Source organism: Lepus europaeus, chromosome 3 (assembly GCF_033115175.1).
Source record: "Lepus europaeus isolate LE1 chromosome 3, mLepTim1.pri, whole genome shotgun sequence".
Classification (NCBI taxonomy): Eukaryota; Metazoa; Chordata; class Mammalia; order Lagomorpha; family Leporidae; genus Lepus; species Lepus europaeus.
The window spans coordinates 117,753,123-117,780,489 of record NC_084829.1 but is presented as its reverse complement, the minus strand read 5'-3'; the positions used below and the strand labels follow the sequence as shown (position 1 = coordinate 117,780,489).

Here is a 27,367-nt window from a genome sequence, read left to right as displayed (position 1 = left end):
TTCTAATCCATTCTGTCTGTCTCTGCCTTCAGAAAGATCTAAGACTCATATGTTGGGTCATTTCATAGTATCTCATAAATAGCCAACACTGTTTTTTGGTTTTCTAATTTCTTTTTTTTTTTTTTTTTTTTTTGGTGTCACTGTAAAATTTCCAGAGATTTTTCACCTAACTCCTGTATTCTTTACTCTGCCACACTGAGTCTATTAAGACTTTCCATTGCATTTTTTAATCAATTGAGTTCTTCATTTCCAAAATTTCAATTTCTCTTTAAAATCTCAACTTCATGGGAAAAATGTTCATTCATGTCATGTATGGATTTCTTTAATTCATAGATTTACTTTTGATTACCTCTAAGTAATCCCTTGATAAATTTTTTGAATTCTGTTTCTGGCATTTCTTCAATCTCTTCATTTTCACATTCTAGTATTGAAGTGTTTTGTTCCTTTGAAGGTATCATGTTGTCTTCCTTATTCTTGAATTGCTAAGTTTATTTTTAGGCATTTGAGGAGATTCTCATTGGTGTTTTTTTTTCCCCTTTTGGTGGATTTTATCTTTGAACTATGCCTCTCTGGATTAGTGGAGTGTCTGCTCTTTCAGGGAATACCCTAGACATGTGCTGGGTGTGGCAAGGGAGCCCTTTTCAGTGCTTCAGGTTGAGGGGAGTGTCCAAGGTGATGCCCAACTTGGGCTTGGTAAATCTTTTTTTTTTTTTTTAATCAAAGGGGAGATTTAATCTGCTCTTTTGGCATAGTTTTATGCTCACCTCCTCTCCTCCAAGAGACCAGTGCCTAGGCGCTAGCCCCAGTGGGTATATTCTTTTGTACTGCCACAAGAACCACACAAAGGATCCGTGCAGTCCTCAGTGTGAGCACAGATCCTGTAACAAAAACCTTCACCAGGGAATCAGCAAGCCCTGAGAGTGTGGAGTTGTGCACAGTGACTACCCAGATACCCAGCCACATGCTGTGCCCTCCCACACAGCCACAGTGTTTTCACAGTCCCAGCACACAAGGGTCCCACAGTCATGAGCACCCAGCCCCGTCAGTTCTCCCAGCCAGACTCAGACCTGCAGATTAAAGACCTCTATCTCTTGCCTTTCAAGCAAAAATGAAAATAAATACATCAAAATAATAATAATAATACTAACGGATTTTCCCCAAATTTTCAAATACAATTTAAGTTTCAGAAGATAACCATGTATATTTTCTGAGATTTCTTAGGCATATTTCCATACATATCCCACTTTGAGAGACACACACCATTAAAGTGAAAAGGATTTTGTGCTAAAGCTTGCTCAGACTGGGTTCCACTTTCTCCCCAACTTCACCATGTGCATTGTGGACTTTTGCCTCACCAAACCTCTCATGGATTGGCAGACGGGTCAGATTCTTTCTACTTTTGCAGAATTTATCCCTTCTTCCAGAGAGCTTTTATTTTTCTCTACTTGGAAAAGCATTGCTCAATATTTAAGTCTTTTTGAGAGTTATGGTTACAGCTCCTTTGTGACTACATCCCCAATTTCCCTCTCCCAGGAAATTTGGGTACTTCTACTACCATCCTTGCTGATATCCCACTTAATTCCTAGGCATAATGCTTTTCCCTCTGGCATGTGCAGTTGTAAGAACAGGGCCATATTACATTCTCCCTTAAAACAGTGCCTGGTGTTCAATAAATGTGTATGGATCGTATGAAAGAATTACTCCAAAACTCAAATGAAAGAGATTATCTCCAGCTCACTAAAAGAACTTATCAGCTATTCTCACATCTTTTGGGGATTATTTTGGAAGAATTCTTACTTGGGTAGGACGTTGCCTTGTAAGTATTTATTATCCCACCATTCAACTCCAAAATTGTATTATTCTATTAGTGAAAGAAAGGAGTTAAAAATATTTCATATTTGTTAGCACTTTATCTGTAAACTGTGCATAGAAATAACCTTGATCCACTTAAGCATTTGAAATTTTTCATATCCTCATTAATCTACATGAGTCTTAAATTCATGATGCTCTGTGATAGTTTATTAAGTTTAAATTCATGGTATTTTATAACAATCTATTAAAACTTTAATAGGCATAAACAAATGTCCTAATATTAAAATAATAGTCTGTGATTTTTACTGATTTTATGTAAACTATCAATATTTTTGAAATTTGCTAAACTTCTTTTCTTTGCATTTCAGCTTCCTTACGCTCAGAACTAAACCATCAACATGCAGCTGCAATTGATTTGTTATGGCATAATCATCATCAGGAGTTGGCAGCTGCTAAAATGGAATTAGAGAGAAGCATAGACATCAGCAGAAGACAGGTAAATGCATATTGAGGATTTGGCCGTGACAGTTTCTTAAATGTCAATATTAAGTATTCACAGTTTTTTCTGAGAATTATTCTGTAGTGACTATTATTTTCATTGGTGGTTATTTACTGTCTATCGAAGGGTTTTCTTTTTATTTTTTAAAGATATATTTATTTATTTGAAAGTCAGAACTGCAAAGAGAAAGAGGGAGAGGCAGAAAGAAGGAGAAAGATCTTCCATATGCTGGTTCACTCCCCAAATGGCTGCAACAGCTGGGGCTGGACAATGCCAGAGCCAGGAGCTAGGAGCCAGGAGCTTCGTCCAGGTCTCCCACATAGTTAGCAAGGACTTGGGCCATCTTTCACTGCTTTTCCCGGGCCATTAGCAGGGAGCTGGATTAGAAGTAGAATAGCCGGGACTTAAACTAGCACCCATATAGGATTCCAGTGTTGCAGCACTGCATCACAAAGCCCGCCCTAAAGGGCTTTGTCTTTGAAAGGCAATAAGTCATTCTGCTTTAGTGTACTGTCCATATAATTATGCTTTATTTTATGAATTTTTAATTGAATATTTCAGATTTTATTTGCATCTAGGAAAGCAAGTAATGAAATATATATAATGTGAAGAGTGATGTTAGTATTGTCTAATAAAACTAGCCATTATGATGTACCTATTTTCTACTTTCACTATCCACTATAGTAATTCTTGGCCATATTGGCCAAATATGTGAAGTGCAAACAAGAAACTATGTTTTCAGTTTCCTTAATTTTAATTTGAACATGAGGTTTTTTTTTTTTTTTTTAAGATTTTATTTGTTTATTTGAGAGGCAGAGTTACAGACAGAGGGAGAAACTGAAAGATCTTTCATCCACTGGTTCACTCTCCAAATGGCCACAAAAGTTGTAGCTGGGTGATCGGAAGCCAGGAGCCTGGAGCTCCTGCTGGGTCTCCCACACAGGTGCAGGGGCCTAAGCACTTGGGCCATTTTCTACTGATTTCCCAGGGCATAAGCAAAGAGCTGGATCAGAAGAGGAGTAACCAGGACCAGAACCGGTTCCATATGGGGTGCCAGTGCCTCAAGCAGAGGCTAAACCCACTCCTCCACAGCACTGGACCCTTAAACTTGTGTTTAAACAGCCATGTTGGATAGTAAGCTGTAGATGAAGCAGGTCCCTGTATTTCCACATTGTTCTGGTACAGCTACTATTTACACTTTTAAAGTTTGCTCTCCAGAGGCCAGTGCTGTGGCGTAGTGGGTAAAGCTGCTGCTTGCAGTGCCGGCATCCCACATTGGCGCTGGTTCAAGTCCCAGCTGCTCCACTTCCGATCCAGCTTTCTGCTATGGCCTAGGAAAGCAGTGGAAGATGGCCAAAGTCCTTGGGCTCCTGCCCCACGTGGGAGACCCAGAGGAAGCTCTTGGCTCCTGGCTCCTGGCTTCAGATTGGCATAGCTCTAGCCATTGTGGCCAGTTGGGGAATTAACCAGTGGATGGAAGACCTCTCTCTCTGCCTCTCCTCCCTCTGTGTAACTCTGACTTTCAACTAAATAAATGAATCTTTGAAAAATTGGACAAATGTACTTTCCTTAAATTAGATCTTTGTGACCTTGAATGTATGTGTGTGTATATATGTAAGGATGGATAGATGGATGGATTTTTAGGTCTAATGCATTGAAAACTGGTATTTATTAATTCATTATACTCAGTGTTTTCAACTTATTGGTCTTTACATATGTTAAATGATCAGCCTAAATTTTTGCTTCATTGCTAGAATGTTTTAAACAAGCTACCATATAACCATAGAGGGAAGTTGTATTCTGTGAAACTAGGATTACCCCAAAATTGACAATGTCTAGGCCTGCAGAATCTGTAGAAACAGTGACTTTTAGTAAAATGGAAGAGAGCTTATGTGTCAGATAAGACAGCTGCTTGTCCAGCACTAAGCAAAGTCTTCATTCTGAGTACTAGAAAGGCCTCTGTGGGTAGACAAATGCCTTGTAGGTTAAAGGACACTGGTGTCAACATTTTACTCCAAGAGCATAGAAAACCTACTAAGTATATTAGAGCCCTGGATTATACTCTCAACTTTGCCATTGATTGAAATTTGTCTTTGGACATAGCACTTCTTGGGTATTGGTTTCCTCACCTTTAAAGGAAGAAGATGAGCTTTTGTCACATTTGGGTCACTTATAGCCATGACATCATTGAAGTGCCATCCATATAAATACTTTTTTGTGTGGAAAAGAAGAGTGAAGTTTTCTCATTTCTCAGGTTTGCTTTTGAAGTAATGTCAGAGTGATTTTATTTGACATTCTTATATATCATTTTCTATTCCTTATATAAACACAGAAAGAACCTATGTAGAAAAGTCTAAGAATTATTTGTATTTTATAGAGTAAGGAACACATATGTAGAATAACAGATCTACAAGAAGAATTAAGGCACAGAGAGCGTCACATCTCTGACTTGGATAAGGAAGTGCAACACCTTCATGAGAACATAAGTGCCCTAACCAAAGAACTGGAATTTAAGGGGAAAGAAATTCTCAGAATACGAAGTGAATCTAACCAGCAGATGAGGTATGCCTTTAATTACGAGAGAAGGAATGTGCAGTGTTTTTGTGGACTGTTGCCATAATATGTAGTAATACATGCCTATTTTTGTGACCTAGACTGCCATATATTGAAGACCACATTTTACTTTATTTGATTACTATATTATAACTCAGATCACAGAGGAGATGTTTGTATTTTGAATAACCTTCTCTTATGTGTTAATTTTGGAAATTGTACAAAATTAACTAAAATATTTTAAAACATTATTTGAAAAAGCATTAAAGGGCTGGCGCCGCGGCTCAATAGGCTAATCCTCCGCCTTGCGGCGCCGGCACACCGGGTTCTAGTCCCAGTCGGGGTGCCAGATTCTGTCCTGGTTGCCCCTCTTCCAGGCCAGTTCTCTGCTGTGGCCAGGGAGTGCAGTGGAGGATGGCCCAAGTGCTTGGGTCCTGCACCCCATGGGAGACCAGGAGAAGCACCTGGCTCCTGGCTTCGGATCAGCACGATGCGCCGACTGCAATGTGCCGGCTGTGGCAGCCATTGGAGGGTGAACCAACGGCAAAAAGGAAGACCTTTCTCTCTGTCTCTCTCTCTCACTGTCCACTCTGCCTGTCAAAAAAAAAAAAAAAATTAAAGGGGAAAACTTTAACACAAGCTAGAAGATTATAACAAAGTAAGCAGGCTAATTTAGGCTACTTATATTAATTTTTTTATATATTATACCAAAAATAATTTCAAATCTGGTAGAATATAGGAAGTTATGAAAGCTTGACATCAGAATAACATTTTCTTAACTAAAAATAAACAGGTTGCATGAACAAGATTTAAACAAGAGACTTGAAAAAGAGCTGGATGTCATGACAGCAGACCACCTCAGAGAGAAAAATATCATGCGGGCAGATTTTAATAAGACTAACGAGCTACTCAAGGAAATAAATGCAGCTTTACAAGTGTCGTAAGTCATATTACATTAAAGAAAATTCAAATGTGGATAATAAACTGAGGAGCACAGAGTCTAACCTAGGTTAACCACTATTTCAGTTATAGCAAAAATGATATTTAAAGACATAGTACTGTATTGCAGATTGTAAATGCAGTGTGATATGTTCTTAAATTTGGATAAAGCAGTTGAATGACTATTTCATCAGCTCTCACTGCTTTGATTCCGCTGGGACAATATTTATCTAAAGAATATCCCTTCACGGCCAGCGCCATGGCTTAACAGGCTAATCCACCGCCTTGCGGCGCCAGCACACTGGGTTTCTAGTCCCGGTTGGGGTGCCGGATTCTATCCCGGTTGCCCCTCTTCCAGGCCAGCTCTCTGCTATGGCCCGAGAAAGCAGTGGAGGATGGCCCAGGTCCTTGGGCCCTGCACCCGCATGGGAGACCAGGAGAAGCACCTGGCTCCTGGCTTCGGATCAGCACGATGAGCCGGCCGCAGCGGCCATTGGAGGGTGAACCAACGGCAAAAAGGAAGACCTTTCTCTCTGTCTCTCTCTCTCTCACTATCCACTCTGCCTGTCCAAAAAAAAAAAAAAAAAAGAATATCCCTTCACATCATGAACTGTCTGGCCATACTGAAAACTCAAATTATGTCCCTTATATATAATGTTAGTAAAAAGCATATTGTGAACAATAGGAGGGAGTATCATATTCATATACATGTACTTAATACCTATTTTACAAAAATAACAAAATTTCACAGCAAATACAAAATTTAATGATAGTAATTCCCTTTAGAGAAATGTAGGAAGTATTGGGTATAGGAAAAAGCAAAAATTTTTTATTTTTATTTTAGATCCTCTACTTTTTTGAGTTTGTACCATAAGCATTTAATTGTTTTAAGATTTTAATTATCAGTATAGGAAACATTACAGATAATACTGCTACTCATGCATAGTTAATTCCAATATTGTTAAACCCCCAGTTTCCAATCATTGCCTACTGTTTTAAAACATTTAGTAGCCCTGCTTTTTCCTAGAGAGAAAAATTATAAATCTCTATAGTCAATACAACTAGTATTCAGTCCAAATTATGACCTAAACCTTGATCGAAAATTATCTCAGAATTAATCTACTCTGAATTGCTGTTAGTAGTTTATTCACTTTAGTCTCTACCCTTCCAATCAAATGAAAAAGCTTCATTTTAAAATATTACACAAATGTGTGTGTATGTGTATCCATACACTTCAAACAAGTCACAATTCGTGACTAATCCCATTGGCCTCAGTGTCAAAGTCAAAACTTTTCAGCTCCAGTGTGCCTTATTCTGCATTGTCCTATAGCAACCCTCACTCCTTCTCTATTGTTTTTCTGTCAGTAGAACTGACCTTCCTGGTTTCCTTCTCAGATTTTCCTGTGTTGTCCTCTATAGTCTAGAATAATCTCCTGTGCTGTTATTATCTAATTACCTTCCTGACATCTGAAAATCTCTTCCCATTTCATCAGTGTTACTGGTTCAGTCTCTCGGTAGACACTGTGGTATACATAGGCAAGAGCACACCTATACACACATTCACGAAAACCCAGACCTCATTGGTATTTACTTGAGTGTCCCCTGAGGTGAGTTGCTCCTTCTGAAGAACACATTCAGAATCTTCACTGTGGGGAACATTCAAAGAATGTTTCCTGAATGAGTTTTATAATGATTCCCTATCATATTTACCACTTGTGAAGTTACCTTAGAAATCATTGAGTTTGGTGTTCACTATCATTAGAAGTAATTTTAAAAATCCTTTTAAGCCACCATATGAGTCCAAGTATATGCCTTGTGGAAGAGCTGGTAACCTCATACATTGTGCAGAAAGAAGATACAGTAAATCTCAGTGGCTGTCATTCCTCCTGAACTCAGTATTATTTATTAAACAGAGGCTGAGGTCCGAGATTCCCTCCTCCTTAACGCTCTGTAAGACAACATGCTCACAAGAAGAATAACCTCTGTCTGTCCATGTGTTCTGTCCCCCAGGACTGTTAATTGACAAAGAGTAAAGGTTATATCTTTGCTTCTGCCTTATATAGTTTTGCACATGGTAAATTGTCAGTAGTAAAAAACAATGACTTAGTTTTTTTTACATTATGAATGTTTTTAACAATTGAAGAAATAGCTTTATTGGTAAATAAGATATTTTGTCTGATTTTCTAGCCCCAGCATTCATTTGTTTTATATTTCATGGTCTATGCTAAACAACCATATTTCTTTTATCAGCAGAAACCTACTGCCATCCTATAAGTAGTCTCTAGCTTTAGGTATTTACTGTCTTAGTTAAAAATGAACACACACCCAAATTTATCTGACCAGAGCTGTCCTATAGATTTTCTGTGATAATCAAAACGTTCTATATCTGCTCAAACCCAGTATTGTAGCTACTAGCCACTAATGGCTACTAAGTACTTGAACTGTGGATAATGAGTCTAGCAAACTGAATTTTTAATTTCACTGAATTTTAATTAATTCAACTGTCAGTAGCTACATAGAAACTAGTGGCTGTCACATTGGAAAGCATAGTTCTAGACCACTGGCCCATATCCTGACACGCAGCCCCCTTGTATCTGTTCAGTGTTTTGGATTTGAACCGAAGTGATGGACAGGGAGCTGGAGAAGCAGTATCTGAACAATCCAGACCTGGTCCTAAGGGGGGAAGTACTCTGTTGAAGTTCCTCAGCAGCAGCACTATGGACTTTAGGCTTCGGAGTCATAAAACTGGGTTTTTGAAACCGTTGGTAGTTGGTGACTTGAGGAAAATGGGTGAGCCTGCCAGACTAAACACTGGAGCTGAGGAAGCTCTGGAGCCGCCAGAAGCTTCCTGCTTCTGTTCCTGCCCTAAATCCTGTTGGACTCCAGGGAAGAGGGTGGTGACACATCTACAGGAAGGAAAACGCCCTCTTCATCCCATAGAAATAGTGATAACATTTCTCTCTTACAGAATAACTATTGGAAATCTTCTTTAGTTCTGTGTATTAAAGCCTCAGATCTTCAGAGTTCTATACAAATTTTAATTCCTTTAATGATATATCTTAGCAAAAACGTTATATCTAATAAAAATGTCATTTTTTCCATTTTAGAAATAAATGAAAGAATGGGATATTTGATTATACAAGTGATTTGTGCCATATATACAGAAACTTTAAGCAAAACCAAAATATACTGTAGAACTTGGGATCATGGCAGATCTTTATTATGTGAAAAAAATAGTTAAGAGGTTATTATTGTTCACATTTACTTTACGTTAACTTCTCACTGTAGTTAAGCAAAAAGGTCATTGGAGAAGATAGAGTTTCCTTATTTGGACTTTAAATATCTCTGTAATCTCTAAAAAGAAGCACTCTACCACACCAGAATGATTTGTTCTTTGAAAGTTTTGAGACCTTTTATCCATAATGCCCCAATCATTTTTTGATACAATCATTTGTTGTTGATACTTGATTTTTAAATTCATAAGCTTTGTGTTGAAAATACATAGTCTTGTTGTCACAAATTAGAGTTGTGCTCAAAATTTATAGGAAAAGAAAATTTACATATTAAAATGCTTCAATTACTACATATCTTTTATATAAGACTGTATAGAAGAGTGGTATAACAAAATTCTTTCATCTTTATAAAGATTTGAAATATATATGTGCCTAATAATACCCTTTTTTGGGTCTGTTGTCTCAATTCACTGATTTTTTGTCAAATTTTTTTAAAGAACAGAATGAGGGTTGGTATTGTAACTTAGAAACTTTCGTATACAGTTTTATAGGCATTCATATTTAGGCCTGTGTTTTTCATGAACCATAGACATTGACCTGTATATTCTCAGGGCCAAAAAAAAAAAAAAAAAGAAAATCAGGGTATTGCATGCACACCTGGTGAGAATCCAACAGTGACCCTAATTAGTAATTTTATATGTCCTAGTTCTGTTTTCCCTTTGTATTACTTTGAGTAAGAATCTGTGTCTTGAATAAAAGGCTACATGTACTTGTGAGATCCCCTAACGGCAGGGCTTCCCAGGCTTCAATCATTTTTACATCGTCTTTAGGAACTTGGTCAAGTCTGGCTACTTGTAATACTTTTATCTTAATATTTTTAATTGACTAATTTTAACATAAAATTTAACAGGAAAAGTTGATATTGCTATAGTAAAACCATTATCACTACTGATAAATGTCATCCCTCATGAAATAGAAGCTAGGCAGTAATTATGTAAATTGTGTAAAAATAAAACATTGCTGGATTCTACCTGTGCTCAAGATCTGCCTGAAATAGGGTTATAAGCATTTGTTATGAAGGCTGTTTCAGACAGAGTAAAGAAGAAGAAACTTAAAATCATTCCCCGTGTCAACAAGTTATTGACACACCGGCCTATGAGAAGCAGAGTGGATGGCAGCAGCCGCCTGGGGCAGCTGAAGAAAGGGAAGCCCACTGACTAGTGCTGGCTTTCAGCAGATACTGGAATAGGATCAGATTTTCTTCCAATTAGAATTTTAAAAGATTAATAATTATAGAAATATATTTGCAAATTCAATGATAACATATTACTCTTAATTGTTTTCTCCTTTAATGCTTCCCCACTTGTATTTATTTGGATTATGCTTCTTCAATTTAATCAACTATTTTTCTTCTTTAATATCCAGGTATCTTTTTCATTAATTTTTTTTTAGTGATGTAAAGATATTTTTGGAGAAGATTAATCGATAATGATTCTCTGGGTAAAGAATGTGTAAGCTAAGTCAAAATACATATTAAAACTTGGATTCAGGGCTGACTTCAATGCAAAACATAGGGTTCAGATATAATTGATTGTTTGACTCCCTTTAACTTTTCATTGGGCTAGAACAAAACGATAGAAATAATAGTTTTAAATAAGGCTTTAAATTTAGTTTTTTAGCTATCATTTATAAAAAAAATTTCAGCTATAGGAAACAGTTCAAAAATCTTGAACTGTGCTTTTAATGATAAAAGGAAGAGCTCTAGTGACCTCATGTGGCTACTCTGGTGTAAAACCCAAATTCTTTTTTCCTTTGACTAGATAAGTATTTTACAGTATCTTAAAATCTTTTCCCACAAAATCTATGAGTAAACCCCACCATATCATGATAAAATGCAAGGTCAGTGTATCTGAGCCTGGTGAATCAAATCATTTTTCATTTAGCCTGCATTGCTACAAAAGAGCATAAGTAAAGACAGTGAAACTTAACACATTGTACACCTGCCTTTACCCTGACCTAAGTGTCAGTTGCTCCTGAGACACTTTTTAAAAAAGGTTTACTTTTATTTATTTATTTGAAAGAGTTACAGAGAACGAGAGACACAGAAAAAGTACATCCAGATAGCCGTAACAGCCAGGGCTGAGCGAGGCTGAAGCCAGGAGCCAGGAGCTTCTTTCTTATCTCCCATGTGGGTGACAGGGGCGCAACCACCTGGGTCATCTTCAGAGAAACAGCCACTTTTTTTTTTCTTTCTTAAAATTTTATGTAAGTTATACAAGTTTCATGTATTTCATATATATTGATTTAGGAACATAGTGATACTTCCCACCCTACCCTCCTGCCTGCCCATGTTCCAACCCTTCTTCCTCTTCCCTCTCCCATTCCCACTCTTAATTTTTATAAAGATCTACTTTCAATTTACTTAATTATTGTAAAGTTAACCCTGCACTAAGCAAAAGAGTTCAACAAATAGTATGAAGAAGAAAACACTGTTCCTCAAAGTAAGAGACAAGGGCTATAAAACAATCAGCCACTTCTTACCCGACACTTCCTCATGACCCTACTGCCTCCCCAGGCCCTAGATTAGAATGGTAGCTCAGGGCTCCTGAGTAGGGAGCCAAATATTGCCATCTCCAAATCTCTAGCCTAGGCTGGGTTACTGGAGGATTTTCATGGTGCTAAAATTATATGTGAAGATTTCTATGGTCCTTTTGGTACTGGCAGTAAGAGGCCAGGGACAGATCATTGATTCCTGGAAGACAGATCTTCTAGAATTTAGTATTTTTTGAGTAAATTAAATTTTCTATCAGTCTTCATTAACTGTAGTTTTACTATATTTAAATTCTAGCTTTTATATTCTAAAGACAATAGGTTTTTAAAACTATTTAAATTTTTTATATTTTCTAAAACTGAAGGTGCTGGCCGGCACCGCAGTTCACTTGGCTAATCCTCCGCCTGTGGCGCCGGCACCCAGGTTCTAGTCCCATTCGGGGCGCCGGATTCAGTCCTGGTTGCTCCTCTTCCATTCCAGCTCTCTGCTGTGCCCCGGGAAGGCAGTGGAGGATGGCCCAAGTGCTTGGGCCCTGCACCCGCATGGGAGACCGGGAGGAAGCGCCTGGCTCCTGGCTTCATTGGCGCAGTACACTGGCCACAGCGCGCAGGCCGTAGTGGCCATTTGGGGGGAAAACCAGCAGAAGGAAGACCTTTCTCTCTGTCTCTCACCCTCACTGTCTAACTCTGCCTGTCAAAAAAATAAATAAATAAACAAACAAATAAATAAATAAAACTGAAGGTGCATTTTTTTTTTCAAACGAAGCCACAGTTTCTATTTGCATTGTCTTCAGTTTCCCCTGCCCTAGTTCTTGGACTTCATGGCTGTGTCGCATCTGTTCATCAGAAGAGGCCTCTGTTTCAGTCCTCAGGGGCATTCCATTTTAATACCACCGCATCTCATTTGGGTCACAATAGGCCTAGAAGCAAATTTCATGCTTTATCTGATGAGCCTTTTCTACAGTTTATATGTATTGCCTGGAAATACTGAGCTGTTAAATGGCATTTCTCATGATCCAGGAAAGAATGGTATCATCCATGTGTGTCCTCTGTCCCCTTTTCCTCTGCATGTCTTCTCATTCCTTTCATATATGTTACCAAGCCTTGTGTCATCACACAGTAGCACATTTGTGGCGAGGGCTACTTACTAACAGTAAGTCAACATTTCTAGCATTAAATCTTTATTAGTATCATTCAGCACATCAGTTCTTCTGCAGAGTTTGCCTCACCTCATCTCCAATACCTTGAATACCTTAAAATGAGTGAATTGTTCAAAAAGTAACGTGCAAAGCCCTTAAGAATATATGCTACTCCTGTAAAGCCTTTAATGTAACACTATAGCTCTTGAAGTAATCTGTCATCATGCTTGAAAGTTTGAAAAAAACTCTTGATTTTTTTTTTGTGTTAACTGGACTAATTTGGAAAATACAGGTATTACAAAAGAATGTGTCTAAGGCTATCAACAAGCTAAAGGAATTTTGTTGTTGTTGTTGTTGTTTTTAGACTAGAAGAAATGGAAGAAAAATTTCTAATGAGAGAATCAAAACCAGAAGATATACAGATGATTACAGAATTAAAAGCCATGCTTACAGAAAGAGACCATGTCATAAAGAAACTAATTGTAAGATATTTTGTTTCTGCTGCAACCATGTTATTAGTCAATAGACAAAAATTAATGAGGAAAACATGGAAAAATATTTTGGAGTTATGCTAAAGGAAAATAGAAAGTAAAAATATGGGCATTATGATTAAAAGTTAATTAAAATGCTTATGAATATAAGAAATATAAAGCAATTTTAAAATTTAAATTTGGCATGAGGGTAGGGAATTTTTGCTATTTTCTTCAGTATTTTTTTAAAAAGTCCTTTTGATACATATCCTATGTTTAATAACATATAAGTCATTGCTGAGACACAATTAACATACTATCGAATGTGTGTGTGTACTTGTGTGTGTTGTATATGTAGAATCAGAATTGTCTAGGAAAGAACATTAGCCTACATTATACACTTCTAGGTTAACCATGTTAAATTCTTAAAATGTGTTCCACCAGACACTGTTCGAAAGAGATACACTACAGAAAAAGGGTAACACTAAGGTGTTAAGGGCTCAGAGAAATCCATCAGTGAAGAAAATACACATTTAACAAAAAATACACAGGCTTCATTAAAGCCATTATTCCTCAAGAATAAAAAAAAATGCAACTGTTTAAAAATTCATGAACCATTCCACTTTTCCAAAATGATATGCCCTGGTCAATAATTAAAATACTGCCTTTTACTGCCACTGTCAGATGAAAATCTTTCACAGTAAAACTAGAAATAGAAATAGAACACTAATCACTCTGCATACTCACTGATCTCTGCAACTGGAACCTCGATATTAGCATGCAGAGACAGCACAAGAACAACATTCATTTCTGAAGTCCTTTCTCCTTAGTGTATCTCTTTGCATGTAGGAAAGTTGACCTGTATTCTGGGACTGGAAGTTCTTGCAGAAAACAAAAGAGTAGGTTGTGGTTCATGGATAATGCCCAGGAGCAGACTTTGGAGACATAGAGAATATGTTGTTCTACCACCAGCCACCCAATTTTCCAAGCATTGTGAACATGCGCACAGGCCTCATAGGTCGTTCTGTCTGATAGCAGTAAACACATGGAAAATTACTCTCTATGTCACACATGAAATTAACAAGTCTAGTAAGTGTATTTCTTTTGTGGTTCATAGAAATAGCTATTGATTTTCCAGTTTTTCCAGATGAAGTATTATAGATGTAATTGTAGTTTATCTTCATAACAGGATAGGTATTACACTTCAAAGAGCAAAGTCACTTTCCAAAGCAATACAGCTAGTTGATGACAGGGCTAGGATATAGCCACAGGCAGTTCATACTCTTTCCACAACACCCTGATTCTGTGGACCCTGAGGCACATGGGATGAGATTAACGACTTAAATAACAGTCACTGATGTCTAAAAGAGTGATGAGGACTCTACTTGTACACAACCCTGCACCCTCACATGCACTGTTCTATCCACTTAAGCCTTCCTGCTTTCTGGTTGTTCAGTTAGCACAAGCTGGTTGATGAAGCTAAGCACAGAGGTTTTATCTCTAGATGGGCCATTTGCTTTTCCCTGTTCTGTGATTAACGTTGCTGTGTTGCATCGATGTCTCAGAGAGATTAGGCAAGATCAAGCCTATTTCCAGTACTAAGGAATAATAAGATTCCATAGTGTTGTCCTCCTGTGTGGAAACATTGCAACCCTGCTGTTTAGACCTGCTCAGAGTGCGCCATTGGCCTTGGGAAACAGATGGGACCAAATAAGACATTTAGATCCAGTCCTAGAGGAAAACGTAAAAAGGGTAGAGTCCTCGCAGCCTAGGGCCTTAAAGATGTTGAAAACTCACCCACCAGCAACCTTTAAGACACTGGCAATCAGTTGAGGTTGAGAAATCTTTGAAGAATGTATATAAGCCTTCATTGAGGTTTTACATTAAATTTTGTATGAAATGGCACACAATTAAGGTTTTAAATACTCAGGAGAAAATGTTGAAAAGATGTTTATAATTCTTTTGCATAGGAGGATAATAAATTTTATCAGCTGGAATTAGTCAATCGAGAAACTAACTTCAACAAAGTGTTTAACTCAAGCCCTACTGTTGGTGTTATTAATCCTTTGACTAAGGTATGTGCTGTAGACATAAAATAGGAATGTGGTTTAAAACTTGATTCAAAATTTGTAAAATATTTGGAGCAGCATAGGATAAAGCTCCCCAAAAATGTTTTAAATAAATAAATTAGCACTAAGATTTATGAATTCTCTCTTCATAATGAAAACTGTTAATAATATTCATTTATCAAATTCATACTCCTTAAATAATATTTTGTTAACGTCAAACCTTGGTTTTATCTTTTTATGTTTTTACTGCATTTCTAAAGAAAACTAAACCTGTAACGCTCCTTCAGTTAATTTCTTATTATTTCCTTACTGTTCATAATTCTTTATGGGGTCCAGAAAGACACTCCAATCCTGGATACCCAATATCTATCCCTAGCTTAGGGCCTGCCATCCTAATGGACTTAGGGGTGGACATGTGCAGATATTTGTTGCTTGCCAATAGAGAAGAGTTTTACTTCTCACAGTCTTATGACTGTTCTTGACTATCAAAATTGAATATGACATATTCTGATACTTTGTTACTCTCTTAGGACAAATAGAAGAGCCTTGACATGGAATGGCTAAGTCACACATCTTTGTATCCCAGCTTCCATGGCTCCAGTATAGTGCTTTGGGTATAGTGGGTATTCAGTTTATATTTGTTCAGTTGCAGAATTTCATCACATTTTATATAAATTATCACAAATTTTTCTGTGAATAAAGCAAGTAATGTAGAATAAATAATTACATATACATTGGCTTCATAGGGATTATGAATCTTTTGACAGAAATCAGTAGTAGCACACATAAAAGTGCTAGTGCTAAAGCTGTTTTGTTGGTTTATATTTTATTTTCACATCATGCCTAATTTCTGTTATTACTTTTACCCAGAAATTTTGCTTTCAAAGCTTATAAAACTTCTCTACTGAGAACCCTTAATCTAGCCTTCCTTCTCAGGCTAAAATGCTCCAAATTTTAAACCTGAATATTCTGTGAAGTAGAAGGAAAAAACAGTAGAAACAATATGCTCTATAAATATTTTATTTTCACTTATTATTCAATTAGGATTAGATTTTTTTATTTACAAAACCATTACTGTAGAACTTCATCAATGATGCTTTTGATTTCTTAACATAAAAACATTAACTAGGTTTAATTATGCCCTCTGGTGACTAGAACAAGAAAAGCAAAAGACACATCTTTGTAAGAACTTATAGGCTACTATAGACCTTGGTAGTAACTTACGTTTTCACAAATAATTCTGAAGATATTATCCTACTTTCTTTTTCTGGGTATGCTGTGAGTCACAGAATATGGGGTCCTCCATATTGGAGGGAAATGTCTAGATAGTGAGAAAGTTACTTCATAAGTAAAGGAAAAGTTCTATTTTGTGTATTTTTGTCAAACTCTGGAATCATTTTACAAAGAATGTATGTCTAATGAGAAAAAGATGAGGAATTTCTAAATATTTTATATCATGTTAGTTTTTATTCCACACAAGATGATGCTAATTGATTCTAGAGGTATGACTAAAGTACTTTTGAGACTAAAGTTAATGATTTGCAAGGTGATAAATTTCAGTAATCTATAATTGTATTGTAATTTATAATCTATTTTAAAGATTGATTAAAAATAAATACTGATTACTTCTGTTTTATAACCTTTACTTTTTTAAAAAAATATAATCCAATTAATGGTACTGCCAGTTAATTGGAAAATTAGATTTAATTGTACACATTTAATTTCCTCCCTTCAGGTAGATGTCACAGGGTACTTAATATCAAATTATTTTCTCTAATTTTAAATCTTAAATCTTAAGTAGAAATGCAAAATTTGTTACAAACTATATTGCCAAGCATTTTCTCATTCCTTTTTTTTCCAGGCAAGAACTGCCTCCCTTTGACAGATGGCTAAAGTTCATGGACTTCTCTTAAAATTATATTTAACTTTATCCCTTCTCCTAATTTAGCCTAAATCCATTTAACCTCATGGTATTTGCAAGAGCTCCTCTCTCCCCTTCAGTTTTCCCTTCTCCTTCCAGTATTCTCTTTACTCTCTGGCACTCCACCTCCCCTCTCCCAACCTGTGATTTCACAGTTGCTGATTCACAGTTAGAAATGACCCACCCCTAACGTTGCCCCTCATTCCTTCTGTGCTGGTAGCATGACTGTCTCTGAGGATTCCATGTAGATACAGAACACCTCCAGGGATCCCCAGAACACACTTTGGGTAACACTAGTTAATTTTTTTTAAGATTGATTGATTTAAAAGGCAGAGTTACAGGGAGACAGAGACAGAGTCAGAGAGAGAGAGAGAGAGAGAAAGATCTTTCATCCAATGGTTCACTCCCAAAATGGCCACAATGGCTGGAGCTGGGCCCATCCAAAACCAGGAGCCAGAAATTTCCAGGTCCCCCACACATGTGCAGGGGCCCAACGACTTAAGCCATCTTCTGCTGCTTTTTCATGCCATAGCAGAGCTAAATCAGAAGTAGAGCAGCCAGTACTCGAACCAGCACCCATATGGGATGCCAGTACTGCAGGCAGCGACTTTACCCACTGGACCACAGTGCTGGCCTCGCCACTAGTTAATTTTAACAGCCTAACTTAACATAAAACTCCCCAAATTCTCCCATGCCAAATTTATATCTTGTGCTATTCCCTTTTTTTTGAACTGTCCTCATGCAGGGACTATCCTCACATGTATTATTTTTAATGCAGCAAAAGAAGAAGAATGATAAATCATCAACAAACAGGTTTGTGAGTGTTCCCAATCTAAGTGCTCTGGAATCCAGTGGAGTGGGCAATGGACATCCTAACCGCCTGGATCCCATTCCTAATTCTCCAGTCCACGACATTGAGTTCAACAACAGCAAACCACTTCCACAGCCAGTGCCACCCAAAGAGCCCAAGACATTTTTGAGGTGAGCCCCGTCTCACCAATGAGTTTTTTCTTTTCTTTTTTATCTTGAGAAATATACTTTCTTTCATTGCATAAATCTGTTCAGAAAACAACCAAGAAAAATAGTACAATGAAATATTTTCAAAATATTCTTATCACCTCTTTAGACATTGTCTCTGTTAAAAAGATTTTTTCTAATTTCTTGTCATCAATTTTCCAAATACTTGAAGAGATTCCAATGTAATCCATATGCTTAGAATTTTAAGATTTATGCACAATTGCTTCATTTTTAGCATTATCACAATTTTTCATTAATCTCTCCTTATGGAAGAACTATAAAATAATTTATTAAATGGTTTTTCTGTTTCTTAAATTATATAGTTTTTCCTCTTTTTCTTTATGAGGCTTATTTATAAATAAATAAATATATGTGCACACACACACATACATATACATATGTGTGTGTACTACCAAAATAAAAGATATATAAGTTCTGGGAACTTAATGATTTTACTTAAGCAAAAAATTAATTTAGGCAAAAAAAAAGTTAAAATTGGCATTCCAATTTTGTTACCTCAGATTTGTTGACTAAATGTATTAACAAGTAAGTTTTGAGTGAAATGCAGTTGTTTAGCTATCAGATAGTAAGGGGGCACTGTTATTTTATGCTCACCGTACTATTTATATTTTACTGCTTTAACTTTTTTTTTATTCTTACTAAATCTCAGCAGTAGCACTAATAGCCTTATGAGTAGACAAGTCTTTTTTTTACACTAAGTGATAAATTATATAGTTAATGACTAATTATTTGAAATAGTAAAAATAAATAGTAAGAGTAAAAAATAGTGAAATACACATTTGAATGTGTCTCCTGCTAAATCTTTTGTGTTGCTTATTTTCCCCATGCATGGGTATGTTCAGGTATCAGTAAGATGCATGTGCATGAGCTCAAGGAACATGGCTACTGGAGTTTCCATTACACATTGTTGCGTGCCTTGTAATTTCCCCCAAAGACGGTAGGGATTCTTTTGTTTTCTCAAGTAGTCCAAAGAATTTTTAGTTAGAGTTAAGATAAGTATAAATTATGTGACTTTGATGATGGAGGGGAAATTGGATTTTTAAATGCACTCCTTTTCCTGGAGGATTTGCTTATGGAATTATGAAATGAAAGTCCTAAATAAATATGTATGTAGTAAAAAATGCTATACCTCTATTTAGTTAATTTAGTTATATGTAAGGAAACTTCTGTCAGAATCAAATGCTTGTGTCAGATTCTGGACTTTTAATTAACTCAACGGGAAATGGTGCTGAAAGAGAGGAACATAATCTTACTCTCTCTTATTTCCCCTCCAGATTATTTTTATTCAAAGAAGGTGACATTGTTTTCCTCAATAGTTTGTCTTTGGTTTTCTTGTAATTGTTGTGATGTGGCTCCTCTTTAACTGAATTCATCTGAGCAGCTGATGCACTCTCATGCTCTCATGGGATGGAGAACTGGAGCTAGTGTAGATGGAGTGCCAGATGTCTGAAACACAGCTTCTAACATGGGCACCCAGTTTTTGATGCTCTACACTGATGTGGTATGTGCTTTTTCCCTTCATTTTGCAAAACGGCTTAATGCTGGGTTACATGTCTCTCTTTTTATGAATTTAGTCCTCCTCAGAGTGACGCTTCCCCGGTGGCTTCTCCAGATCCCCAGCGCCAGGAGTGGTTTGCCCGGTACTTCACATTCTGAAAGAACTATGTTGGCACAGTTCCATGTGGACTGTGACTGAGAGCATGACTTTATACAAACCATTATGTGAACAGGCTTCCCCAAGTCAAACACTGTGAATGAGAAAGTACCTGTCTCTCCAATTTCACAATGCACTCACTGTATTTCCTCTGATATTTATTGGAATCACTCCATAAAGTACTATATTATGTGTGTAATTATAACAGTTATTTTTTTTGAGATGGAAGAGTCTTTAACCTTTGTAATTACTGCATAATAAATTTTGTTAGAACAAATGATAATGCTTTTCATTTTCTTCTAGTAAAATTGCTTTAATTTTTAAATATGTTTTAACTCCAGGTAAGACTTACTGAAAAAAAAAAAGTTTTACTGCATTAATAACCATCTGATATCAAATTTATATCAAATTGATTATTGATTTATTAGCATATGAAATAAGAAAAGGGAAATCTGTTATAATTTATTAACTTGTTCTATCACCATATGTGATTCTCTTAAGTTTACTAGGTTAGAATGAAAGTACTTGTAGACTTTCAAGCATATAGGTTTGTTCATTTATTTTGATAGTTGAAATCTAGAACTTCTAGTACAGTTAGTACCTCTGATTAACATCCTTCATTGTCAAAAGTTACTGTGCAGAGAGTCAGTTCTGTGTCAATTTATCTTAAATTTGTCCATTTTCTTAGTGGGCAACTAAGTATTTATACAGGAACAGTCTAGAATTAACAATGATATCTTTTATTTCTCTAAACTTTAGTCTGCCTGGGCAGGCTACTATATTGATTCTGTGGCCGCAAAAAAGAAGGCATTCATTTCTAAGAGTACCACATTTAGTTTGAGTCAGTAACACAGATTTTAGAAGAACTAGATGAATGCAAATGTCATACTCATACAAGATCAGTGATTATTATAATGTGTAAAAGACCAACTTTTAAAATGGCTACTATTTACCAGGCACTATGCTAAAGGGAATGTACAATTACCTCATTTAATCTTCACAAAATCCTCAAGGAATAAATGATTGCAAATGAGTATGAGTATGCATATAAGTATGCACAGATGGTAGCATGTTATTTGTTAAGCTATCATCCTGAAAAAAAGATTTCTACAAATTACTTTTAATTTTTTTCCTTTCAATTATGGGATTGAATTTGCTAAGAGATAATGGTTACGTAATTCTTATTTCAGAAAATAAGTCTTGTTATAGACATATTCTTGCCCCTCATTTGTATACCTCACAGTGTGGTCAGTTGTTAACAAGGATTGGTTGATTAGGGCTGTGCAGGTGCCAGATGTGGACACAGAAGGATGAAAAAGATCTGTCTTCAGGGAGCTAACTGGAACATTTGCTGCGAAAGTCCAAAACCAAACAGTTTTTAAGAAATTTCAGAAAATCAACAAAAGAGATTTATGGGGAATGCAACCCGAACAGGACGGAGGAAGTAAACAGCTCAATTCAGAATAGAGGCAGGTTCAACCTGACTTAGAAGTAGTATCCAAGTATAATATCGAATTATAAGGCAGGTGTATTCCAGACATAAGCTGAAACAGTCAAGAAAGAGGGATGCACATTGTGGTGCAGCAGGTTAAGCTGGCTCTTGGGATGCCGACATCTCCTATTAGAGTGCCAGTTCCAGTCCCAGCTTCTTCATTTGGAATCCAGCATTCCTACTAAATCATCCTGGGGGCAGGAGATGATGACTCAAGTGCCTGGTCCCCTGTCACCCATGTGGGAGACCTGGGTGGAGTTCCAGGCTCCTGGCTTCAGTCTGGCCCAGCATTGGCTGCTGCAGGGATTCCGTGAGTGAACAAGCAGATGGAAGACCTCTCTCTGCCTTTCAAAGCAAGGTAAGGAAGAAGGGAGGAAAGGAGAGCAAGCTGGTTGAGTCCAGGGAACTCATTCCCACATAAAATATGTGTACGATTCTATGTAGCCATTTCTTGAATACCTACTTTGTATCAGACACTTCAGTTTTTCAGTTTCACATTTTTTAAACCTTAAGCACCCCAGCACACACAAACACATACAATCACCACTAGAAGGGTTGAAACTGTTCTTTCCAGAGATATAAAGGGCCCGGAAGTTTTCATAAAGCATTTATCTTGATCCTGTAGAATTTTGAACAGGTAATAGCGTGATTAGATTAAAATGCTGGAAGTCACCATAATGACTGCAGTTGGTTCATAAGAGATGGGGACTTGACTGACATCAAGATCAATTAGTCGTTTATTGAATTGGCTAATATAAGGACTAAACTAAAGAATTTTAATGGGAATGGAGATAAGAGGATAGACAGTGAAGATACAGAATTGATGATGGTTACTGGCCGATGCTGCAGCTCAATGGGCTAATCCTCCACCTGCGGCGCCAGCACCCCAGGTTCTAGTCCTGGTTGGGGCACCAGATTCTGTCCCAGTCACTTCTCTTCCTGTCCAGCTCTCTGCTGTGCAGGCCCTGCACCCGCATGGGAGACCAGAAGCACCTGGCTCTTGGCTTCGGATCAGCGTGGTGTGTCGGCTGCAGCGCGCCGGCCACAGCGGCCATTGTGGGGTGAACCAACGGCAAAGGAAGACCTTTCTCTCTCTCTCACTGTCTAACTCTGCCTGTCCAAAAAAAAAAAAAAAAAACAGAAGAAGAAAGAAAAAAAGAATTGATGATGGTTAGTGACAAATACACATGGAATAGAAATAAAGTGATGGATGGGCAAAAGATGATGTTTGATTTCAGACAGGTTGAATTAAATTTCTCTGGAATAATTAAAAGGCAGGTAAATATAAGCATATGGGAATGAAAAAAGTTATGAACTAGAGATATTTTAGAGGCTTGGCATATATATGAGATAAAGCTACAGATGTGGATGAGAACAAGGAATGTGGTTATGGCTAGAACTTCAGGAGATTAACAACATTTGGAGACAAGTAGGACCTGAGGAGGGGAGGTAGCTCTAGATCCAAACAACAAGATGTTCTGGAAGAAGAAAGTTTCAAAGAGAGCAGGCAACTCCAGAAGAAACGGAAGCTTAGCCATTCAGGGAGAAGGAAAGAGAAAATGAGGTGACAGACTGGGCTGTAAGCCAGGATGGGTTTTGTCTGTATTTTTCAGAGACCATTTTACTTTTATGCTGGAGAGGGAGGGAAGAGAGAAATTAAAAGGACAGGAGAAAAAAATAAGTAAAAATTATAAAACAAACTTCACTGTCACTGTTATATATATTAATATTAAAGAGGGTTGGGGCTGGCACTGTGGTGTGTTGGGTTGGGACACCACCTGCGATGCTTGGTATCCTATGTGGGTACCAGTTCGAGTCACAGCTGCTCCACTTCTGATCCAGTTCTCTGCTGTGGCCTGGGAGGGCAGTCCAGGATAGCCCAAGTCCTTGGGCTCCTGTGCCCTCATGGAGACCCGGAAGTTCCCTGGCTCTTGGCTTCAGATCGGTGCAGTTTCCAGACATTGCAGCCATCTAGGGGGTGGACCAGCAGATGGAAGACCTCTCTCTTTCTCCCTCTACCTCTCTGTTTACTCTGCCTTTCAAATAAATAAATAAATTTTTAAAAAATATTAGAGGGGAGGGTTAAAAAAACTTATATAAATGGTTAACACTGTAATTGAAATAAATGTTCACTAAGACTTCTTTTTAGATAATTTAAGAAGCAACCTGGAATCTTAAAATCTGAGGATTAGAAGAGGCCTTAATAGGCATTTCTTCCAGTCTCCCTAAGAAGGCTTAAATTCCCTGTATAGGCCGGCGCCGTGGCTCAACAGGCTAATCCTCCACCTTGTGGCGCCGGCACACAGGGTTCTAGTCCCGGTTGGGGCACCGGATTCTGTCCCGGTTGCCCCTCTTCCAGGCCAGCTCTCTGCTGTGGCCAGGGAGTGCAGTGGAGGATGGCCCAAGTGCTTGGGTCCTGCACCTGCATGGGAGACCAGGAGAAGCACCTGGCTCCTGCCTTCTGATCAGCGCGGTGTGCCGGCCGCAGCGCGCCAGCCGCGGCGGCCATTGGAGGGTGAACCAACAGCAAAGGAAGACCTTTCTCTCTGTCTCTCTCTCACTGTCCACTCTGCCTGTCAAAAAAAAAAAAAAAAAATTCCCTGTATAACTATATAATGCTTTGAATGTGGTCCCCAAAACAGCATGTGTTGGAAACCTCAGCCCCAGTATGGCAGTGTTGGGAGGTGTGACCTGAAGGGAGATGGTTAGGTCATAAGGGCTCCACCCTCATGAAGGGGTGCATGTGGATACAAAGGCCTGAAGGTCACAAATTGCATCCCTCTTTCATTCCTCTCTGCCCTTCTCTCATGGGTGACATAGCAAGAAGGCTATCACCTGAAGCCTGAGCACAGATACTGGACTTCACTGTAGGAAATAAAAGTCTTCTTTGTAACATATCCAGTGTGTGGTATTCTGTTGCAGCAACATAAAACAGCCTAGGATACCATCCCTGATGGAACTTGAATACCTCCAATGATGAGAAGGCTCCTTTCACTGAGCTACCTAGCACGGCTCTGCCTCCAAACCAGCATCTTAATTTCAGTGACTCAATCACCTGGGCCATATAATAAAATGACACTATGTACCCTATCTACTAAAAGATCATATGAAAGATGATCGGTAAAACAGTTGTCTTGGGGCTGACACTGTGGCATAGTGGGTAAAGCAGCCACCTGCAGTGCTGGCATCCCATATGGGTGCCAATTCTAGTCCTGGCTGCTCCACTTCCAATCCAGCTTCTTGGTTGATGGCCTGGGAAAGCAGTGGAAGATGGCCCAAGCCCTTGGGCCCCTGCACCCACTTGGGAGACCCAGAAGAAGCTTCTGGCTCCTGGCTTCAGATCTGCGCAGCTCTGGCCATTGTGGCCATCTCGGGAGTGAACCAGCAGATGGAAGACCTCTCTCTCTCTCTCTGCCTCTGCCTCTCTAACTCTGCCTTTCAAATAAATAAATTTTTTTTGTTTAATAAATGTAAATTAACAAAGTGCAACTTTTGCATTGTTGTGGCTTTTTCCCCCATAACCTCCCTTCCACCCGCAGCCATCCCATCTCCCACTCCCTCTCCCATCCCATTCTTCATCGATTCTTTTTTTTTTAATCTTTCATTTAATGAATATAAATTTCCAAAGTACAGCTTATGGATTACAATGGCTCCCCCCCCCCCATAACTTCCCTCCCACCCACAACCCTCCCCTTTCCTGCTCCCTCTCCCCTTCCATTCACATCAAGATTCATTTTCAATTCTCTTTATATACAGAAAATCAGTTTAGTATATATAAAGATTTCAGCAGTTTGCCCTCACATAGCAACACAAAGTGAAAAAATACTGTTGGAGTACTAGTTGTAGCATTAAATCACAGTGTACAGCACATTAATGACAGAGATCCTACATGATATTTTTTTAAAAAATTGATTTTCTATGTAATTTCCAATTTAACACCGTTTTTTCATTTTCAATTATCTTTATATACAGAAGATCAACTTAGTATATACTAAGCAAAGATTTCAACAGACTGCACCCACACAACCGCACAAGATATAGAGTACTGTTTGACAAGTAGTTTTACCATTAATTCTCATAGTAAAACACATTAAGGACAGAGATCCTACGTAGGGAGCAGGTGCACAGTGACTCCCGTTGTTGATTTAACAATTGACACTCTTATTTATGACGTCAGCAATCACCTGAGGCTCTTGCCATGAGCTGTCAAGGCTATGGAAGCCTCTCGAGTTCACCAACTCTGAGCTTATTTAGTCTAGGCCGTATCACAATGGAGGTTCCTTCCTCCCTTCAGAGAAAGGTGCTTCCTTCTATGATAGCCTGTTCTTTCTGCTGGGATCTTGTCCACCGAGATCTTTCATTCAGGTCATTTTTGCCACAGTGTCTTGGCTTTCCATGCCTGCAGGACTCTCATGGACCTTTTAGCCAGATCCGAATGCTCCAAGGGTTGATTCTGAGGCCGGAGTGCTGTTTAGGGCATTTGCCATTCTATGAGTCTGCTGTGTATCCTGCTTTCCCCCATAGGATCATTCTCTCCCTTTTAATTCTATCCTTCATTATTTGCAGACACTGGTCTTATCTGTGAAATCTCTTCGACACTTAACCTATCTTTTTGATCAATTATGTACTTAAACTTATCACTTTAACAAGTGAGATGGCATTGGTACATGCCTCCTTGATAAGATTGAATTGGAATCCCCTGGCACATTTCTAGCTCTACCGTTGGAGGTAAGTCCGAGTGAGCATGTGCCAACCTGTATATCTCCTCCTTCTCTTATTCCCACTCTTATATTTAACAAAGATCACTTTTCTGTTAATTTTAAATCGTAAGAATAATTGTGTATTAATTACAGAGTTCAACCAATGATATTAAGTAGAACAAAACAACAACAACAAAAAAATACTAAAAGGAATAAAAATAGTGAGTTGTTCCTCAACAGTCAAGACAAGGGCTGATCAAGTCATTGTTTCTCATAGTGTCCATTTCACTTCAACAGGTTTCCTTTTAGGTGCTCGGTTAGTTGTCATCGATCAGGGAGAACATATGATATTTGTCCCTTTTGGGACAGCGTGATGTTTTCCAGATTCCTCCATTTTGTTGCAAATGACCGGGTTTCTTTTTTTTTTTTTTTTTTTTTTTTTTACTGCTGTATAGTATATTTCTATAGAGTACATATCCCATAATTTCTTTATCCAGTCTACTGCTGATGGGCATTAGGTTGATTCCATGTCTTAGCTACTGTGAACTGAGCTGCAATAAACATTGAGGTGCAAACAGCTCTCCTTTTTTCCAGTTTAATTCCCTTTGGGTAAATTCCAAGGAGTGGGATGGCTGGGTCATGTGGTAGGGCTATATTCAGGTTTTTGAGAACTCTCCAAACTGGCTTCCATAGTGGCTTTACCAGTTTGCATTCCCACCAACAGTGGATTAATGTCCCTTTTCCCCCAAATCCTCGCCAGCATCTGTTGTTAGTTGATCTCTGTATGTAAGCCATTCTGACCGGGGTGAGGTGAAACCTCATTGTGGTTTTGATTTGCATTTCCCTGATGGCTAGAGATCCTGATCATTTTTTCATGTGTCTGTTGGCCATTTGGATTTCCTCTTTTGAAAAATGTCTGTTAAGGCCCTTGGCCCATCTTTTTAGTGGGTTGTTTGTTTTATTGCTGTGGAGTTTCTTGATCATTTTATAGATTCTAATTGTTATTCTTTTATCAGTTGTGTAGTTTGCAAATAATGTCTCCCATTCTGTTGGTTGCCTCTTCACTTTCCTGACTGTTTCGTTTGCTGTAAAGAGACTTTTCAATTTGAGGTAATCCCATTTATTTTATCTTTGATTGCCTGTGCCTCTGGGGTCTTCTCCAGGAATTCTTTGCCTGTTCCAATGTCTCAAAGGGTTTCCCCTATGCTCTCAATTAATTTCATGGTGTTGCAGCATATCTCTATTTCTTTGATCCATGTTGAGTGGATTTTTGTATATGGTGTAGAGCAGGGGTCTTG

General features: G+C 38.0%; 1 protein-coding gene across 11 annotated transcripts in view; it reads left to right on the top strand.

Annotated features, from left to right (window-relative positions):
• FAM184A (family with sequence similarity 184 member A) overlaps positions 1 to 20,145 on the top strand; it is a 111,258-nt gene extending 91,113 nt beyond the window's left edge. For 4 of the 11 annotated variants that reach the window (XM_062186682.1, XM_062186684.1, XM_062186685.1 and 1 more), the window contains 7 exons: positions 2,181 to 2,308; positions 4,689 to 4,873; positions 5,658 to 5,804; positions 13,090 to 13,207; positions 15,166 to 15,270; positions 17,964 to 18,166; positions 19,798 to 20,145. In XM_062186682.1, coding sequence (XP_062042666.1) covers positions 2,181 to 2,308; positions 4,689 to 4,873; positions 5,658 to 5,804; positions 13,090 to 13,207; positions 15,166 to 15,270; positions 17,964 to 18,166; positions 19,798 to 19,879 — 968 coding nt within the window. In that variant the 3' untranslated portion in view covers positions 19,880 to 20,145. Of the gene's footprint in view, positions 1 to 2,180; positions 2,309 to 4,688; positions 4,874 to 5,657; positions 5,805 to 13,089; positions 13,208 to 15,165; positions 15,271 to 17,125; positions 18,167 to 19,065 lie in introns of those variants that run through there. The other 7 variants (XR_009865515.1, XM_062186680.1, XM_062186683.1 and 4 more) reach the window with 7 other exon arrangements.
• Positions 20,146 to 27,367: the final 7,222 nt, after the last annotated feature.